Below are 21,317 nucleotides of genomic sequence, written 5' to 3'. Positions count from 1 at the left end.
TGGCTGGCCCCAAATATTATTACTTCCATGAGAGATGTTAAATATTGACAGACAAACTTAAAACACCGGGTTAAGAGCGATACATGGTAATGATGTACAGTATATCGGTTAAGATACAAGTTAACTTTTATGATCGCCAAATATTATTCTCTTGTTCGATATGAATATAAACGTTCTTGATAATGGCCTTAAGTATACCTGATGGTTCGTTGTCACCACCTTAGTTCTTATATTGAGGCCGAAGCAGATTAGGCTTACCCTTCCGGCACACCTAATCTTCCTCTTCCTGTACCGTGGTATGAATCTCTGTGCTTTAATTGGTCTTTTTCCGCGTTTTGCCCTAGTCATATCAAAGTCGGGTTCGAATAACGGTTTTGATCACAATTTGGTATAAATTTTTTTAATTCGATTAACAGATTCAGAAAATCAATCATTAATATGTTTTTATTTCTTTCTTTTTCTGTACAATATTGAGAAAAAATACATTAATAATGTGCTTGTTTAAAATATTAGTTTCTTGGTCAAATTGTTGAAACTTATATTTCCTAATCAAGAAAAAAATGAAAGTATCGATGCTAAAAGAAATTATATAATTTTTATATATTGCGGTTTCGACACATCTTGTTTCTAATTACTGCAAATTTGTTAAGCTTTCGCGAAATGTTCAGAGACATAGAGAAAGATAGGGAGAGACAGACAGACAGACAGACAGACAGAGAAAGATAGGGAGAGACAGACAGACAGAGAAATTCATACGGAACAATACAACATAACATTTTATGAAGTTGAGGGCATCTAAATAGTTGTTATTCCGCAAATTGATGCTTATTTCTTTTTTTAAATAATATTAGTTTTTCGTAATATACATGCCAAGATTATATCAGCAACTGTCTCTGGAGTAAAAAGTCCTAGTTTATTTAGCCCAATACCATGACCGTCTTTTCTACGTGTTGAACTTGTTAGTGGTAGAGTTAGTTCTGGGTTTAAATTATCCTGCACCTTTCCCTTCCGGGTAATAACCTCCAATTTTAGTTTCTTTTGTTTTTGGTTTTCTCACTAGTCCACTTACACCCGTTTTACTTAGATTTGCACTATTGGGTTTCGAACTGACGAACCTGACGTTTTTGTTGCTCGTTTTCTCCCTACTCGAACTCGTAAGATCTGTAGACTTTTGAACAGATGTTGCTACGGAAGCGCTGTGACGTCTAACGGTGGCCATCTGAGTGATGAATGGGGTCAAAAATTCTTCCTCGTTGTCCGTCTCCCCCTCGCTCTCCTGCGTCCTCTTCGCTTTTGGCGTCATTGTGTTTTCCCTCTTAGGTTCTTGGTCCTCCTCCGCTTCTAAACGAGGCTTATGGTAAGACCAGCCAATCTGTAAGTCGGTTTTTTCTTTCTCGGTTAGTTTTGAATACGGCCTCACTGTACTTTGGAATTCTGGTGGGTCTTTCTCGTCCATTGTTTTATTCCAAATGTTGCGTTTCTTTTTTGATTTTACGGTAAACGCATCTATAGTCATCAGCGTTGAGGGCGTTCTTGCTTTTGTTCGCAATTGTCTCATATAATGCGGTTTGTATTCATCCGCGATAAATTCTTCATTCATTTTTTCCGCCATGATTTTAGCCCGTGCCATTTTTACATTAACCGGGGATGGCGGCCGCTCAACTAGGATTATGGGGTCATAGTTCAAAACCTGTGAGGTCTGCACGAATTGTTTTTTCTTGAGTCTCATCGTAGCTTCCATACGGCGGATTTGAGAGTTGATGTGCCGATACTGTTTCGTGAGGCTCTGGTCTGGCTTTGTATAGGTATCCAGGAGGGTGGAGCCAAGCTTGCTGAAGGCGGGGTTTCGAGCGCCATCCACAGCGCGCTCACGTTCTAGCATCATTCGACGGGACGACACATTAATGAGCTTCACCTCTCGATCAACATTCCTGAAAAGATAGTATCAATCTGGTGTAAATATGTATTATTTTAGTGTAATTCTGAACCCGGAGCTATGAAGCAAAACCTCAAGTTTAAAGATACTTTAACAAAATCCGGATTTATATGATGGGAAGGAAATCCAACATAAGATTATGGCACAAAAAAAACTTTTAAAATGTAAATTGACTTAAAGATTCCTTAAGTTAATGTATCGTTAGTTACATAGAGGAAAACTCAATTTCAGCTACTTTATAATCCGTGTTCATCCATTTTACTCACCCAAAACGCAAAAATATCAGAACAAGGTGAAGATATGTATGTCCATTGGGAGGCAGGCCAAGTTTTTTTTTATTTCGTAAAAGGATTCTATCACCTTAAAGGTATGCAAATCGTATCGCTAAGTAGCTTAAACTGTTTTTTCTTTTAGATATTTTATTCACAATGAATTTTGTTCCAAAAAATTAGCAATATAATGAATAAATAAATAATGTATGAATAAGCTATAAACGGTTATAATTAACTTTCCTTCAAAATATTAAATTTTGACAGAGATAAAAAAAAATGTCTGAATTAACACTTTTGTCGTTAGACACAGTTTAATTTTTTATTTTGATTGACACATTTCCCCATTATTTGTTGTATAAACATCAATAGAGTCATACAAAATATATTAAAAACATAAGAACGAAAGTTAAATCCCATAACAGAACTCATACCATTCACCGTTGGTTTTCTGTCTCTAAAAGGGATCATTTGATTTCAAATAGGTTTGTTAAATAAGCTGACAGATTTGCATTTCTTAGAAAAACACCGCATAAAGACAATCTCGAATTAACCCTTTCACCACTGTAGACNATATGAGAGAATACCTCGTAATGAAAGACTTTGTTTAAAGTGTAATTCAGGCGATATAGAGGACGAATTGCATTTTATTCTTGTTTGTCCATTTTACAACGAAGTAAGAACACAATATATTGACAGATATTACAGAATTAGACCGTCTATGTTTAAATTAATTAATTTACTTTCTGTTAGAAGTAAGAGGAAATTGAATAATCTTTCCAAATTTTTAATTTCTGCTTCACAATTGAGATCAAATGAATAATTACACATATTGTCCATCCTCCATAATATGTCTGTATTGCTGTGTATCACTCACTCAATTTTGTAAAATGTATTGTAATGTTTATGCTGATAAGCCGAAAGGCTAAAGGCCAATAAACTAAACTAAGACCATAATGGACTCATCCATATCAATGCATGGCAGGGTCTACTGAAGTTACATAGGGTGAAAGGGTTAAGAGCATTTGAGTTTTGCTACCGTACAGAAACAGAAGACAGGATGAAAACTCACATTCATCTTTTTGATTTTTCCGTCAGCATATTTCTCATTGAAATTTAATAATAACAACCATGATGGATTTTAGAGACAAAGTATTGCACTTCAGATATCAGTAATATCAATCAAAATACAGAGAAGCGATTTGTTCATCTAGGCCCGCTTGCAAACACAAAGATTCTCCATGGTATTAACTTCATATTGGGTTGTAAAAAGCTACGCCTGTAAGCACGCAAAGCTAAAAGCAAGCACCCTGAATACGTCATAACGAATCCATGCGTTTTCGGTTGTGAAAGTTTACAATTTTGACTGCTACTATTCAACATCTTTGCGGTGTGGGAATTTTAAAGGTTTGATGTCAATGTATTTGCTGTGTTGGAATTTAATGGTTTGACATCAATGTCTTTGCGTTATACGTAAATCATAGATATCAACTTTGTTAATTACCCTCTGGTATGAAATTGTTTAGTTGTGTAGCCGTTTCCTGATTAAATATTTTTATTTGCAATGTGGACATTATTTGAGGTTTTTCCTTAATGTATTCGTGGTGTGGAACTGTTAGCAGTTTTGCTATCAACATTTTCGAGGTATTGAATTCCTAGTGCCTGTCTTTTGACAGGCTGTTCGCAGTATGAAAGTTTCAGCAGTTTGGCTGACAATTTCTTTGAGGTATGGATATTTTAGCGTTTGTCTTTCAATGTCTTCGCAGTAAGGGGTGGTCGTGTGACGCAGTGAATAGCGCATTTGCCTTTCTCTCACATTAAGAGCACCCGCGCGCTAACATACGGGCCAACAAGAGTGACTAATATAAGTTGAAATAACTTGTTTCACAAGTTTATATTATATACATATTGTAGAAATGTTAAGGATGTCATTTTAGCGGTTTTAATTGCCCGATTTTTCGCGATATGGTATTTTTTCGTGCTGGTAACGTTGCCTTTTTTATGTCATAGCGTGCCCATGTCCATAGCACCTGTATTTTGCAGTTTATTCTGTTTTTCCACATCAGATAATACGGGGCAAAAATAAACAAAACATGTTAAAGAGGTATACTATGTATTATATATATGTAAGTGCTCCTCGGTTAACTGTTAATGTGGAAAAGTGACGTTTTATTTTCAAATTATATCAGCTTTTATTTCATCATATAGGTTTTCTCGAGAATAAAACTGAAACCAAAACCATAATATCTTCACAAATAATCTTCAACTTCTGTCAGAGTTGCCTCCCCTTGTTCATCATTGTTCGTAAAATATATACGACACAGCGCTGTTCTATACACTAAACACTTTCGGTGTAAATTTAGAATCACTGGTTCTTTTTGACACAGGAAACACAAAAATCCGGATAAACGCTGTGCTACTGTACAAAGACCTGAACTTGTACTCGAAACATAGAAATCACAGCTCTGGTAAGGAGGTTTCAACGTGGAGAGAAATGTACAGGGTTTCGCTCACTTGCGCTCTCTGCACCCCTGGAATTTGTCATAGCAAAATTAAAGGCTCAGTGTGTACCACCTTGTTGATGAGACAAGAAGACTAGTTCGATCCTTTGATGAACATCAAAAGAATCTCGCGGTCGCGTAACAGTAAAAACATGACAGGCTTTGAAGTCGAGTGTCGCTTCTTCAAATTTTCAAAGGACAGGTATCAGCGCAGCGATTGGTCAGGTTTTTTTTTACCTGAGACCAATCAAAAAGCTATCTTCGTGCCTTCATTTTTGCTATGACATATTCCAGGGGTGCAGAGAGCGAAAGTGAGCGAAACCCCTGGATATTGAGGATGGGTTTTGAATTGTGGAGTACATATATGGGGCAATTTAGTGAAGTAAGTTTTTTTACATAATCTTGTCTCTAAATTCCTCCTGATGATATAGTTTCATACTATTTATAAACAATTCATATCGAGAAATGGACAAGATACAATAAAAGAAATCCTTAACGTACTGTACAGCCATACGTTTTAGCGGCAGCCATCGGTGAGCTAACACATATGTCTTTCCAGTCAAATTCTCGCTTTATTCACCTAGCTTCTTTGGAATACAAGTTCAGGCATTTTTTCTGGATCCAAAACATCCTCCATAAAACACCTCTATCGTCGTTATAATTAAATTAGTATAAACAATTTTACGTTTAAACCTTTTTATATCGTATTTCGTGCGGTTTGAAATTTTCCCTGCAGTATCTTTTCAGTGCGTGCATACTGAGGTTAAACCTGTTTCTGTTTATTCAAATCCAACTATGAACAAAAATATCTCATTAGAATGACATACTACGATACCTCTAAATCTGGCATGCGATGTAAAGTGTAAATTTAAAGCAAGAAGAATGTATTATGTGTGAAATCAGACTCATAACTGACACCGTGTCGTCGGTGGACAGCGTGGTACTGTACTCGTTACTTCTCAATGAAAGGCCCGGATATTGTACTATTTAGGTCGTAGCTATGTTTATCGCCTGCTTTCCCGACATATCTGATCACACTGGGCGTTGGCTTCAGGTCATGTCAGCATCAACTACGTAAACGTTCGTTAGGATATCTATATGTTCAGTATCTGATCGATTTTTAGTGTGTCAATGGACTAAATGGCCCCTTTAAAGGCGCACGCCCAAAACTCCTGCTTAAGGGAGAACCCTGGTCCGTGTATGTAAAACAAGGCGACAGGACTCTCAAGTTTCCGGTTTTTATTCAAAGACGCTAATATATCGAGTCTAAGGAAGTCCTTTTATAGTAAGTATTGCTTAATTCCTTCCTCACTCAAACTCAAATTTCCATTCTTCCCCAAAACGACAACATCAATCTGTTAAAACGGAAATTATGAAGGTACGTTTCTCCACCCATTTATGTTTTAAGTTTGAAATAGCATCCGTTAGTTTCAAAACTCTCGTTTACCAACAAAATAAATCTCTCTGATTTAAGGTAGGCTTCTGCCTTTTTCTCAAAACAAACAAAAAACAGTTGTGTTTATCGATTTTTTTTCTTTCTTCAGCTTTACGTAACAGTGGAGAAACCAGTGTTCCTTCATTAGATACATTCATGTTTTCGTGCAAGTTTGCCGGATGTCATTAAAACACGGAACGGAAAATGGAATGGTTAATGGAATATTAAACGGAACAGTAAAATTAACCGTCATTGAAAGGAATTTTTCGTCTTTTTTTCAATTCCGTATTCCGTTTCATGTTTTATTAACAACGTAAAGCTCTCCTTGAGTAAACATTACAGTATCCTATCTGTGACGTCACTAATATTTCAATTAACATAATTGGTTGATACAATTTTGAAGTTTATACGGGAATTTTCAAATATCGATTTTGAACAATTTTGAAATTGACATTTGTTGAGATATTTTTGTAAATTTCTGGGATTTCAGTAAAATGATATACAATTGTAGTTCAACGTCACAAATGGGATTGAATATTCAACATTTCTTTCATAACTGAAATATATAAAGACAAAGTGTTTATGAAAAATGTTATGAGATTTCTGAAATAATTTCAGTGATGAGAGAATCACGAAATTGTTCAAGTGTTTGAAGACTTATTAGCTTCGGGATCGTGAACGACGTCGTAGACTAATAAATGTTTTTTTTAGAGTTATCTCCCTTAGCAAGCTCAAAAACCCGAGTGTCCAATTTAGAATTTCAAAATTTAATTTGTCATGATGCCGACTTCGGTTTAGAAACCATGTACTCATAACCGTTAAAATCAATATCTATACATGGTACATGTATTATATTTTTTAAGTGTTGGAAATCGGGAAACCGTACATTCGAGCATGTATAAGGGAAATGACATAGCGAAAACAATCAAATATTCCACAAAAACAGTCCCGTTCGCTAAAATGCCTTCTTGCACCTCTGAACAAACACTGTTTATAAAATATATTACAATAAGTCATACCTATTGCGGTCATCCCTGAAAATAAAATGTTAGTAAAAACTGAAATAAAAGAAATCACAGTTTCTCAGAAAACAAGTTGAGTTCTGTGTACATGATTGTATGACTGTGTATGCAATCTCCCTCAAACGTTTTTTTTTAATGTTTAATGTTTTCTGGGTTTGAAAGAAAACCAATTGGTTAAAAAAGACCCTTTATTTTCCCTGAACTTTTGTATAAGTTATCCGTGTTTTTGCGGGTTTTTTTAAATTTTTCTATTAATTCATTTTTCATTAATTTATTATTTCATTTATTTATTTGTACTTTTCCTATATCATATTCAGCATGATAACATTAAAAATTTGAAAGAGATAGACTGGTTAATTAGTCTGATTTGAAATCCTAAAAATAATTCTTTATTTCAATAAATATACGTCACTCCGTCATCTATAATATATACATATGCATACATAATCTATAAGTAATCACACGAGTTATAATTTTGTCCAAGTAAACCTCGATTAGATCCCACTAACATCAACTGGAACACGCTCGATCACTTCCGTGAAACAACGAGCATGCGACGGAAAAGGGCGAAGTGATCCGATTGCACGAAAACTTCATTATCTCCCCTTATTTATGTGAATGCCGTAAACTGTCGCAAAAGCGATAATCTCAAAACTAACTACGATCAGTATTTAAAAAACCCACACACAAAACAAAAACAAAACAAGCCAAAGGAAAACCTATCAGTTATAGCATTGATGTAAAAAAGTTAATTTAGATTTAAATTCATGTAGATACACTGAACAGTAAACATCGTGATTTAAAACCAACCGTTTATGGCATTACAGGAAAAGTTGAGGTAACTTGTTTTATAATTGTTGCAAAATAAATACAGTTTTTCAATGGTTTACCTATATCGACTTATCAATGATCGATCGTTAATTTGTTAAACAAATCGAATATCGAAGAGTACTGAAGATACATATTGGTGCATATGTTATATTATATATTATGGTTATCAAAGGACTGGAAAAACATCAGTTATAGATATAGGTGTGCAGGTAAATGTAAATGTACTACTAAAGGTAAAGTAATTTAGCCTATTAACAATTAAATATGTTGTTTTTTTCTTTAAGTTAGATGATCAATTTACTAGCATAAGTATTAACATACTTTCTTGGCATCTTTTGTGTTAAGCCTGCCTCCACGTCTAGCCGAGACTGCTACCTGCAAAACAAAAACAAAAATAGACAGCTAAATAATATGAATGATTCAGTTAAACTTAATGATGCTTTCATTTCGTCTCTGTCGTTTTATCCGTTTCATTGTCATCCTTGCCATGTTAAAATATCCATTGCAACTTTGCAGTATCGTCCAAATTGAGGAGAAGAATCGGTAACAGCCTCGATGTAATTGTAAAATGTTTGCTCTTAAAACCAACATAAACGGGTGTTGTTTACTTTACGAGTGGAATGAATTAAATACATTACAAATCTAAAAATAAATATATAAAATAAAGATTAAAAAGAGGGATGATAATATGCAATCAAACATTCAATTAAATGTTATCGGTAAAGTTTGAAATGGCATTTATATATTGAAAAAAAACCCACAGAAATAAGAGCGCCTTACGGTATACAACGTTGTCAACTAAAGACCTCATTTATATGAAATAGAATATTTTGTTTCCTTTTCAACAATTTTCTATGCAGAGATTTATTGATCTAAAAACGAAACTACATTTCATGATTACCTGATCCTAGATTAATTTCCTGCCAACACTACACCTTACGTCCATTTGTTTTCTTTTCCGGCCCTCTGAAATGAAATTTCAACCATAAAAATAAAATTCACTGAAAATAATTGACATACAGAACCATAACTTAGGGTTGTTACCGGAAGTTTGGTTTCTCACTGAACCTGCAAAGGGTACTGACAAGCATTTTGAGGTTTCATATGTAATAATAAGATAATATATACTTTAAAAAACTTCATTCATGTTTCTTAAGGTTTTTTTAAATTGTTTTCAATATATAAATATGTAATAGTATAAATATATCAACAAATTCTTTTAATTAATAAACCTCTATAATACCATTATGATCTCAGATTATAATGTAACCAACTCTCTGGCCGTTAGATGAATACTGTTGAAAAAAAACATGTAGACACATTTAATAATTAGCATGATGAAAGACAACAATAGCGCTGACATCATATTTACAGTAAATCTAAAATCTATTAACAATAATAAGAAAGAAATATGTAACCGAAGTTAACAATCTAATCTGAAAACAATTGTACGACATTGTATTGGATGTATGAGCCCCCATACGCACACTATAGTACATGTATTCCATTGTTAATGATATCAAAGGATGACGTCATACTCACAGATCACCAACAAGATAACTTACCAGTCTTGACCATTAACGTCCTAGCGAGTCTATAGTGGGCTAGGTATTTAAAATACGGAGGCCAGAAGGTGATTAGCATCAAATTTCAAGTTTAAAATTTCTTTTATTTCGGAATGCAATACAGCATATAGGTCGAATATACTTCAGCAATATCCCTACACGAGGGTTTTTCCTTTGGCGGTAGCATGCCGCAAATAGTTACCCAATCTACATAATGTTTTAATAGTTTTATATAACAATATTTCGATTAACTTGTATTAGGGCGTCAGTAGTAATATTTCTAATGTATGTGTTTCTCAGTACAGAATAAGCAGGACAAGACAAAATAAAATGTATCTCATCTTCTACATTATTTTTGTCGCAAGCTTTTAACATATTGGTATTCTTTGACATCTCGAAACCTCATTATAACGTCCAGATGCCATTTATTATTTTCCTTGCGGGGATAGGTGGTTACCTTCTGTCTACCGCACGGCACGCATCTCCTTATAGCTTACTATTAAATATCTATTCAAGTCTTTTCTGAAGAAGCGTTTCATATAATACACAACTTGAAATGTATTTTACAGAATATTTTATTACTGAAACATATACACAGGACCTTTAAGTCTGGATTGTAGACACTACATGTCTTTTTTACAACCAGTCTTCACATTGTGTCTGTTTTATTTTGTATTTTTTTTAAAGTGCAGATGGATTTTTCCTCAAAAGAATTCTACTTTTTTATTTTTTGAAAAGCAAAGATAAATGTTCCCGCCATTAAATCTAGAAAAGTTTTTTTGGTACAGTGATAGAAAATAACACTTTTTCGTCTTTAATATTATAATATTGTAATTAACTGTAATGATTTGTTTTTCTAATACAACATGTAACTGATGTTCTTTACAACTTTTAGTATGTTGCTTTATCTTGTGCCGAAAACGTTTGCAACTGCACGACCGGGACTCGAACCCTGGACCACCGCACTTAAAGATGCATTCTCAATCTTATTGGTCACTAACCTACTATCCTGTATAGCATGCCCTTGAATACGGGTTACAATACTTAATCCCCGCCGCCTCTTCGACACCCTTCAACCATGGTCGACACCATTCAACCATGGTCGACACCATATAACCATGAAACTGAATGTTTATTAGCACTTTATGTTTTTATTTATAATTGTTCATTTTCACAGTTGTTGGTACGCATTGCCCGCTAGCGAAAGAAGTAATTGTGCTATTGATCTGAGTACGCATTTACATATACGTATATAGGGAAAACAATTAATTGACACTGAAAATGTACCACCTTTGTGTGATGAGGGTCTCAGAACGTCCTAATGGGAAAGCAAACACAATCTATACTTCAAAAATCCAGGTTGTGTATTGACACAAGCAAGAGCGAAGTTAGCCCTTGTTCTGAATGGATTCATTTAGGGGCGGATCCGGGGCTTGGCAGGGGGACAAGGGGGTGCAAGAAACAGTGTTCTTTTTCTATTTCAAAATTTAGTAAGTACGCGCCTGATATCATAAGGAAAGTCGCATCACAAACGCAGTTAAATAGCAACTGATATAGCCATCCTCGGTCCCAGGGGAAATTCGCTCTTACGCGAGTTCCCCCTGGAACCGAGGATGTGATGCATAATTGATAACTGTGTTTGTTGTAGAGAGTGGACGCTTTTCACGACATAACTCACTCATATTTCACACTCGACACCGGTTCTAAAAATTGCATACCCCTCACTCCCCTCATACATCTTTCCATGCGGTTTCCATCCCCACCACAGCACCATCTAACAGTATACAGTTGGTTCATGCCTTATCAGTCAACAGTCAAAACTATTTTCCCGAGGAGTTGGGACCCACCAGATGAACTGTTTCCCGAGGCCGCAGGCAGAGGGAAACAGTTAATCTGGTGGGTCCCAACTCCGAGGGAAAATGGTTCTGACTGTTGACTGATAAGGCATGAAACAACTGTTTTGTTACTTGACCAATGAAAAACAAAAAGTTCCATGTCGAATGTGATGTTTAGATCTACCGACAGACGACCGTCAACAATCCAGTACCAAAAACGCTTGATCATCGGGGTGCTTGTAATTATAAATGCGTTCGATTACCTAACACGTGACCAGTCAACAGTTTTACGGTAGCACACATTAGCTATAGTTCGTTTGGTAAATTGTCTGGGAAACAGTCGAAATTGATTAATATGCATTTATATAGCGAGTCAGGTAACAATTAGGATTGTCTTATAGAATAATCCATGTCTAGCCCATTCCCTCAGTATATCGACACGCTGTTCATAAAGTGCAGTAATTACAATACAAATGAAAACTATTTTCAATATTCGGTGTCCCCATACTCGTCAATATGATCTGCATAAACGGTCCTCAGTACCTCACCTTTGGCAATGGTGTTTAGCGTGTGCCCAGGTGGGGAAAGAAATGGGTTCTGTCCCCAGGCCAGGACATACGTTGTAGCATTTAGGGTAATGGCAACAACACATTCACCCGTTGTTAGTATAATGTGACCGGGCGGAAAGCTGTGCAGGCACGGTGCAATCGGCATTGTATTTCAGTGATATAGCACTCTAAAGTGGGTATAAGATCCGCGCTATCACATTGAGGCAATTACACCAACAAACCATGTATCCGGCACACATACACTTGCACGCTTACACAACACACATGGATGCGCGTCACTAAATGAACATTTGTTTCCCCCAGTCTGCTCACACACGTCACTTGCATAATCTTCATCCTGTGGAAGGTTCACTACCACATGAAGTAGATAGGTATATGGTAGAAATGGAACATAATCAAACCAAACAAAACCTCAAGGTTCACGTTTCTTTTTAGAAATTGACTTATTAAAGCTACTGGTGTTCCTATTTCAAAGTTACAGATTTTTGGCTTTGGAACAAGACTTCTTAAAATTAGACGGTGCATTATATATGTATATATTTTATTGTCCCCGAAATTGACAGTGCTCGGTGCTTTTCTGCTGAAAACTGTTTTAATTAGTCGGTGTTTTATTGATACGAGTAGTAGCGCTTCTGATTTTAGTACACAAGTATTTATGAGCGTATGTAAGGTGAACAATTAATTAAACATCAATATTTACAAAGTACCACGTACCAACTATAATGGTTCTCCGCGAGTGCTAATGGAAAACAAACACAATCTGTACTTTTAAATTCAGGCTGTGTATTGACAACTTTAGACATATCCCTGGTTTTACAAGCCTTGTTAGGCTAACCAATACAGAAGGGAAAAAACGTGGGTTTTCTCCGGGTACTCCGGTTTCCACCCACATTAAGACCCCCCACGCGCTATCATCCGGCCCAACAAAAGTGATTAATATAAGTTGAACGAACTTGTTGCATAATTGTTGTAAAACAAATAAAGTTTATATTTAAAAGGAAAAACTATAATACACTTGTTATAGCATAAGTTCTTCTTTCATATGTTGTAAAAAATAATATTTGATAGATAAATATATATTATTTATCACCATAAAAAAATATGTAAAAATATATAAAAACAAATATACACTGAATGATTTTTAGGAATTGGTGAATGGGTAAGTGAAAATTCTGTCTACTGAATATGAAATATCAACAAACTGTGTTTATGTAACAAGAATAATTAGTATTTCGATGAGTCGTTTTCTGTTTGAATTGATATATCTAATGGGCTTTTAAAAATAATTTCCATTTTATTGATAGATAGTAGCAAAAATAATACACACTACCGTGAACGTGACCAAGTTATGATAATGATATATTATAAAAGCTAGGTGAACGTGTCTCACGTGAAACCCGAGCCTGAGTTCACATGTTTGTCATTATCTGGTAAACAAACACATCAGACCCGTGGACAAACCTCTTATTACTTGGGGATTTGTTTATGGAACGCCATAGTTGCCTTATCTGCCCTTTTCGCTATTTCGTTATAAATGGAGGCATTTTCACCAAGTATGGTGGTTTCATGACATGTGGCAGCTGTTTCATTGCTTGTGGTGGTTATTCCATTATATGTGGTGGCTTTTCCATTAAATGCGGTGCATATTTCATAACACGTGATGTTATTTCTATGTATGTGTTGGCTTTTCGGACCAGGTGAGCTTATGCCATACCACAGCGTCCGTCGTCCGACCGTCGTCCGTCCGTCAACTTTTCCTTTAAAAAGCTACTTGTCCTGAACGGCCAAGTAGATTTTGACCAAATTTGGTCTGAAGCATTCTTGGGGGAAGGGGAACAAATTTTGTATAAATGGTGGGTCTGGCCCCCCAGGGGCCTGAGGGACGGGGCCAAATAGGGGAAACATAGCAAATTATTTAAAATCCTTCTTCTGTAGGAATGAAAGGATTTGGTTATATTTGGTGACTCAATATTGTTGAGTGATTTATATTTGGTGACTTAGTATTGTAGAGTGATTTATATTTGGTGACTTAGTATTGTAGAGTGATTTATATTTGGTGACTTAGTATTGTAGAGGGATTCAAATTTTGTATAAACCTTGGGTTTGGCCCCCCAGGGGCCTGAGGGTCGGGGCCCAATAGGGGAAATAGCAAATTATTTAAAATCCTTCTTATTCTGTAGGAATGAAAGGGTTTGGTCCATATTTGGTCTGAAGCATCCTTGGTCATCCAATTTTGTATAAACGGTGGGTGTGCCCCCCCCCCCCCCCCCCCCCCCGGGACCTGAGGGGTGGGGCCCAATAGGGGAAATATAGCAAATAATTCTTCAAAATCCTTCTTCTTCTGTAGGAATGAAATGATTTGGTCCATTCGGGGCCCAATAGGGGAAACATAGCATATAATTCTTCAAAATCCTTTGGTCCATATTTGGTGTGGAGTATCCTTGGGCCAAGGGGACTCAATTTTGTATAAGCAGTGGGTGTGGTCTCCAATGGGGCAGAAGGGCGGAGCCCAATAGGGGAAATAGAGGTAAACCTTTAAAATCATTCTTCTTCAATTTTGTATAAATGTGGGTATGACCCCCTAGCTGCATAGGGGTGGGGCTCTGTTTGAAGTTTGTTCTCGCTATATCTCAAGTACTGGAAGGATCTTTCTGAAATTTCATATGTACTTACAGCGCCTACCACGGAGTGCTATATCTTTACTTCATACCAATTATTTGAAACATATTCAGGTAAGCGATGCAGTCCCTCTGGGCCTCTTTTTTTTTTTNCTGGCTATTTCATTATTTGTGGTGATATATTTCATGATATGCGATACCATTATATTATATGCTTATTTCACTTTATGCGCTGGTCATTTCATTATATGTGGTTAATAATACATTATATAGGGTGAATATTTCATTATATTTGATTGAATTTTTTATTATATGTGGTGAATATTTCATTATATTTGATTGCATTTTTTATTATATGTGGTGAATATTTCATAGTATGCGATGCCTATTTCATTTTATGCGGTGGTCATTTCATTTTGTGTATTTGCTTCTATATTTCATTTGATGTGATGACGATTTCATTTGAAATGGTGGTTATTTCATTATATGTGGTATCAATTTCACTTTTATTGGTCATCGGTATACACAGCGAGGATGTGCCATACCGTGAGAGACATCCCTGGTTATACATTGTTTATACTTAACAGTAACAAATATGACCTGTGTATTTCGTTAAGACATTATCATATTCTTATTCCATTAAAACTATCCGCTTCAGAAAATATGAAAAGGGAACGGGGGCTTTTGTAAGTCTAGGAACGGAGTATAATTGACTGTGTAATGTCGAATGTTGACGCATTATGAGCTCAAGACTTGCACAAGTCCCAGATATCCTATTTGTCTGGTCGGTGGGATATACATATACATGTGAACATCGGATAGTGAAAGAAGCAGCAGCATCTTTGAGCGAGGGAATGAGTGACGGGTTCAGGTAGACTATGAGAGAAAGATTTGGTTTAGTATTGTTTAACGTCCTATCAACAGCTATGGTCATTTAAGGACGACCTCCCTTGTATGCAAGATGCATGCGTGTAGTGTATGCGTGTGTGTTTTGGGAGGCTGCGATATGTTCGTGTTTGTCTCCTTCTGACATCCTCGATATCCAGGGGTTACGCTCACTTTCACTCTCTACACAGCAAAAGTGAGCATAACCCCTGGATATCGAGGAGGCATTGTGATAGCGCGGAACTGATGCCGACTTTATAGTGCTACCTCACTGAAACATACTGACGAAGACACCAAGCAGGACACACCCGGTCACATTAAACTGACAACGGGCGAACCAGTCGTCCCACTCCTAAATTGCTGAGCGTTAAGCAGGAGTAGAAACTACCACTTTTATAGACTCTGGTGTGTCTCGGCCAGGTGACAGAACCTAAGCCTTTCTCACAGGGGCGAACCCTCAACTAAAGGCCAGAAGTAAGGCATTGACAAAGGAGACATTAGGACGAAGAAAACATTTTAAAAGAAGAGAAAAGATAAGATCCCAAATTTAGTCGCCTCTTACGATCATGCAATGGGGACAGCAGATACAATTCGTACGCCCTACCTGCAGGGACAAGAGAAAAGAAAGGTGTGCGACGTATGGATCTAAATGTGATCAGAAAAGAAGTTGGAATGAAGAATTTAGAGGGAGCCTGGAAAAAACGTACGATTAATAGAATCTTCCTCTACCTTGAGGGTGTGACAGAGAAATCTCCAACCCGAGGGGTGATGTTTTTGGTTGTCTTACCCGAGGCTCTTCCGAGGGTTAGACAACCAAAAAACACATCAAGGGTTGGAGATTTCTCTGTTACACCCTCAAGATAGGGGATGATTATTTTTTCCCATCCTATTATTTCAGTCACAACTCCACAGACAATAGTCTGCCATGTTTGTAAACAAAAATACATGTGGGGTATGTATATCGTCATTCTCTTTTGATGACGTCACAATTACGGATGACGCATTTTAATGACGTCACAATTGAACACGTGCTAATCGGCACGAGGCTATCCCCCCTAGAGGGTGACAAGCTAATATTTCCCGGCTAAAACGGGAGACACACATGTGAAGGGTGGAAAAAAACTATTAGTGAAGGAAGAGTAAGGGGCGGAAGCATAGGGAAAGATGAAGAGGACGCAAAGATGGACAGAGTGACACAGGGAAAGATAAAGGAAATCGAAGTGAATGTGATAGTGTGGAACGGTTGGAGAAGAGCTAGAAAGGAATATAGGTTTTATCAGGTGCGAGGCTATTATATATTGATCATGTAAAGCTTCTCTGTTAAGTTGTATGTGCTTAAATGAAGTATTGAGGTCCACCTGTGAGAATAATACACATAAAACACATATCGATGACTTCTCTTTACGAAATGAAATTGAGTGCTTGATCATACGGGTACTTTATCTTTCTAATCCGGAAATATGAAATTCAGGCTCGTGTTGGTGATAATGCTTTTGCTTGGAAAACGAGTCACCGTTTAAGCCGTGAGTTTTGATTTACTAGGTTCGCATTAATGTAAAATTAATGTGAAAAGCGTGTATATGCAGCCATGCAGGGAAAGTTAATTTCTGTGATATTTACGCGATACGCTTCTAATCGAAATTCCATCAATGCAATTAATTTGTGTACGAGATTTGCTTTCCGTACATAAAGAAAGCTAAAATTGAAAACGAAATACTAAATACTAAATACGGATTCTACAGTGAAACAGTTTTCGGCTTGAGGCCAGCTGAGGGCCAATGATAAACGCTGGTGCTTTAAATTATGAGAATTTGACTGTTTACGCAAGTGTTTTGGCCAATGGGAGGATTGACTCGAACTGTTGCTAGTAATTTGCATTGTATAACATTTAGGAAGCATTTTATCGTTGATGTTTTTTAATGATAATGTCGTAAACAGCCCAATCCTGTTCCACTAACTCGGATTGAAGTCTTATTCATCATGATCTATACAGTAGGTAGGGATTATTAGATGATATTTTGATATAAATGAATTCTTTTTTAAGATTGATGCGTCAAATGCACACCTGTTCATCACAGGGACTCGAGTATGTATTCCAATGGAATGAATATATAACTCTGATATATATCATCCGGACATTTTAGTTAACATCGTGAATAACACGGACGGCAAGGTTGAGTTAGGTGTGTCGTACTGGTCTGATCATAGTACGACCCTCTGATGTACGTAGCCGTATAGTAAACATTGATTGAATTACCCGATGTTTCCGTATCATATACAGAGTATCTAAAGAGGCAGATAGTACGGTATCTTTAAATGGTATTAGTGTCCCTTTAAACAAGAATTATCATAAAGTTTAATATTTGTGTTTGATGTGTATTGGAGACTGGAGACGTCATACTGCGCTTTAAACCGAATTAGAGCAGGCTCAATACGAAACACGCGATATTAGCACAGGCGCTTTGACAAGGGCCATAACCCGGTCAAACATGTCATATCCGCACAGGCGCTTTGACAAGGGTCATAACCCGGTCAAACATGGCATATCCGCACAGGCTTCACAATGGACGCACCCACTCAATGACGTCATTCTCGCACAAGAGCTCTGACAAGGGCTGTTACTCGGTAAAACATTTTTCACTAGCACAGACGTTTTCAGAATGAAAACAATTCACCCAATGACGTCAAACTTGCACAGGGGTGTTGGCAAGGGCCGTAACCCACTTTATCACGTCATGCATGTACCAGCAAGTAACCTACACCGTGACGTCAAATTAGCACAGCAAGTCACCCACACCGTGACGTCAAATTAGCACAGGCGTTTAGACATGGTGGCTAAGCCGGTCTAAGTTTTCTTCTATATGTACTAGGGACGAACAATAAGACTACTAGCTAAATGGCTTCGAGAATGGACGTTACCGAGTCTGGACTGATCCTTGTCTACGGGCCGTGACCCGGTCTACCGCTCTACTGCCTACTTTATATAGGTTGTCAAGAGGAGCAGCTGTGAGTAACATAATCAGACAGCTATGTTTTGTGAAAGTATGACGTCAAAATAAGCTGTTCAGAATGATTTCATATTTTCCATATTTAGAGTCCTCTCTCCATCCGCCTCCTCAAGTCCACTGCCGTTTAGCTGCCCCCTCCGCAACTGACAATAGCTGATATAATCCCTATGGTTCTCACCTCAGTTTTAACCCTTCTCCCATCCTGTAACTCTCTCCCCATTCACTCCCGGGACACCCGTAGAAATAGCATCCCATAATAATCTACTGTCTAATCGCAGATAAACATGTTCTCGGTCAGAACCACACCTATACCTATACCAAAATCCAACATCTCCTTATCACAACGTCGCAATCCAGGAGTTACGCTCACCTGTACGGTCCAGAGCGTAAATCCTGGAGTTACGCTCACCTGTACGGTTCAGAGCGTAAATACAGGAGTTACGCTCACCTGTACGGTCCAGAGCGTAAATACTGGAGTTACGCTCACCTGTACGGTCCAGGGCGTAAATCCAGGAGTTACGCGCACCTGTACGGTCCAGACCGTAAATCCTGGAGTGACGCTCACCTGTACGGTCCAGAGCGTAAATACAGAAGTTACGCTCACCTGTACGGTCCAGAGCGTAAATACAGGAGTTCCGCTCACCTGTACGGTCCAGGGCGTAAATCCAGGAGTTACGTTCACCTGTACGGTCCAGAGCGTAAATCCTGGAGTTACGCTCACCTGTACGGTCCAGGGCGTAAATCCAGGAGCTACGCTCACCTGTACGGTCCAGAGCGTAAATACAGGAGTTATGCTCACCTGTACGGTCCAAAGTGTAAATACAGGAGTTACGCTCACCTGTACGGTCCAGGGCGTAAATCCAGGAGCTACGCTCACCTGTACGGTCCAGAGCGTAAATACAGAAGTTACGCTCACCTGTACGGTCCAGGGCGTAAATCCTGGAGTTATAATCATGTTCATATCACAATATTAGCGTTTTTGTTTCAACTGTCCAGCCTCTGCTGAATTCTACTGACGATATTGATCAGTATACGTATTGTACGTACCATATGTATTGTAATGTCTGCAAATGTACGTCAAGTTAGGGACCTAGGGTCCGGCTCACACGAACGTTTCTGTTATAAGGCATTAAGGGCCACGGAGGGCTGGGGATCTAGAATTCTAGAATTTAACAGAATAAGGCAAGTTGATAGGACGTAAGGTGTAGTATTCTTACCTTCACATGTCATCAGATTGACTCCGAATTTATGGAATGTTTTCTTGTCATGGGTTGTATGTATCAATGTATACCAGTTACTATCATAGGAATTTATCCTTAATACATATAGATACATACCTTCACATTTCATCGGAATATTCCCACACCACATACACATATATATATATATCCTCTTCACTAATAGTGCACTAACTGATTACACAAATGCTGTGTTATTGTGTGTCACATATGTGTTGGTTACATGTATACACAGAGGATACACCGTTATACACTGTCGGGGTACACGCCTCACTGGAGCCCCACTACAGTTCTATACGCTGTCATTGACACTTCATTAGATCTAGGGGCCACATTGAAGCGACATGCCGCTACTTTGATCAATTTACGGCACTCCAGGCGTGCCATATATATCGCTCGTTTACTTTTAATTCATAATTATGTACATATATGTAATACTTTTACGGTCTATAACGATAGGGGAAGAGTGAGTGTCTCGTAAGTCTAACATAGACTGGATGTAAGGGTGGATGAGTAGACATATTTTAGAGATTGTAATACTTGTACCTTTTACATGTGACACTATAATAAACTAATATGAATTGAATTGAATTGTTTAACATACCACCGTGATGTCTCTGTAACACCGTATATAGACTAGCTATCAGGGCCCGTATTCACGAAACTGTTTTCATGCCCAAACCTTGATTCTGTGCTCAAACCCAGAATATTGAGCCAGTGTGACGATTTAATAAAAATCCTATTTTGTCCTATTATGTTATGCAAGAAATTTGGAAAGAGATTTGGCTCAATACTCTTTCCAATGTTCACACTTGACTTTTGATCCAGTTAATTTGAGCACAGAACAGTTCATGAATATGGGCCCAGCTATTACGTTATTGTAAATTGTCAAGCTGAATTCTTCGAAGAGATCATCTCCCCCTTGTTTGCAATTATCGACCAGACATACAAAAAGTCAAAATCATTAAAGTCTCATTTTGTCTTCCAGTGACTGGGGCCAATCTTAAGCAAGAATCTCCTTTCCCAAAAGAGTTCCGTACCGAAACCTTTTACAACGTGTTATATTAATGATTATTAAAACCTAATCATAAATTGATGACGTATATGTGCTGTATATAATTGGCAAATCAAAATGATTACAGTGAGACAATGAGATTATTCTGAACGACAAGCTAAAACTAATTTATTTTTAGGTAAGGGAGATAACTCTTGTGCTGAGACACTATATCAACCTTAAGGGTATATGATACATTTGTATATGTACTTCAATAATATTTTCAAAAAAAAAACAATAAAAAAAATATCAAATTTATTTTAAGAAAAATACTTCTTGGATTTTTTTTATTATTTATTACATGGTAAATGACACAATGAATTCCTACAATTTATAATGATTGAGAAAGATAACCATCTTCAGTGAGGTAGTTATTATACATGGAATAATCTAAAAAAAATGGCGATTTAGACACACGTGCATCTAGCTTTTTTTTTCTCTTATACTTATTTTAAATATACGGATAATTCAATCAGAGGCAGATTTCGAGTCCGAATTCCTTCCATTCATCTTCAATTTTATTGAGAGGGGGCATGAATTGGATGTGAGCA

The 21,317-nt window shown here is 37.2% G+C and overlaps 1 protein-coding gene across 2 annotated transcripts; it reads right to left on the bottom strand.

Annotated features, from left to right (window-relative positions):
• Nucleotides 1-471: 471 nt before the first annotated feature.
• LOC110455182 lies at nucleotides 472-20,014 on the bottom strand. 2 transcript variants are annotated; one of them, XM_021505160.1, is made up of 5 exons: nucleotides 19,812-20,014; nucleotides 8,896-8,960; nucleotides 8,316-8,369; nucleotides 7,161-7,175; nucleotides 472-1,931 (listed from the first exon to the last, which is right to left on the bottom strand). In XM_021505160.1, the coding sequence occupies exons 3-5, from the start codon at nucleotides 8,324-8,326 to the stop codon at nucleotides 989-991; spliced, it is 969 nt and encodes a 322-aa protein (XP_021360835.1). In that variant the 5' UTR covers nucleotides 8,327-8,369; nucleotides 8,896-8,960; nucleotides 19,812-20,014; the 3' UTR covers nucleotides 472-988. The 2 variants fall into 2 exon arrangements, with proteins under 2 accessions (XP_021360835.1, XP_021360836.1); XM_021505161.1 differs by lacking the exon at nucleotides 7,161-7,175.
• Nucleotides 20,015-21,317: the final 1,303 nt, after the last annotated feature.

The sequence above is a fragment of the Mizuhopecten yessoensis genome, unplaced genomic scaffold, assembly GCF_002113885.1.
Source record: "Mizuhopecten yessoensis strain PY_sf001 unplaced genomic scaffold, ASM211388v2 scaffold8149, whole genome shotgun sequence".
In the NCBI taxonomy this organism is placed as follows: Eukaryota; Metazoa; Mollusca; class Bivalvia; order Pectinida; family Pectinidae; genus Mizuhopecten; species Mizuhopecten yessoensis.
This window is presented reverse-complemented; position numbering and strand designations above follow the sequence as displayed.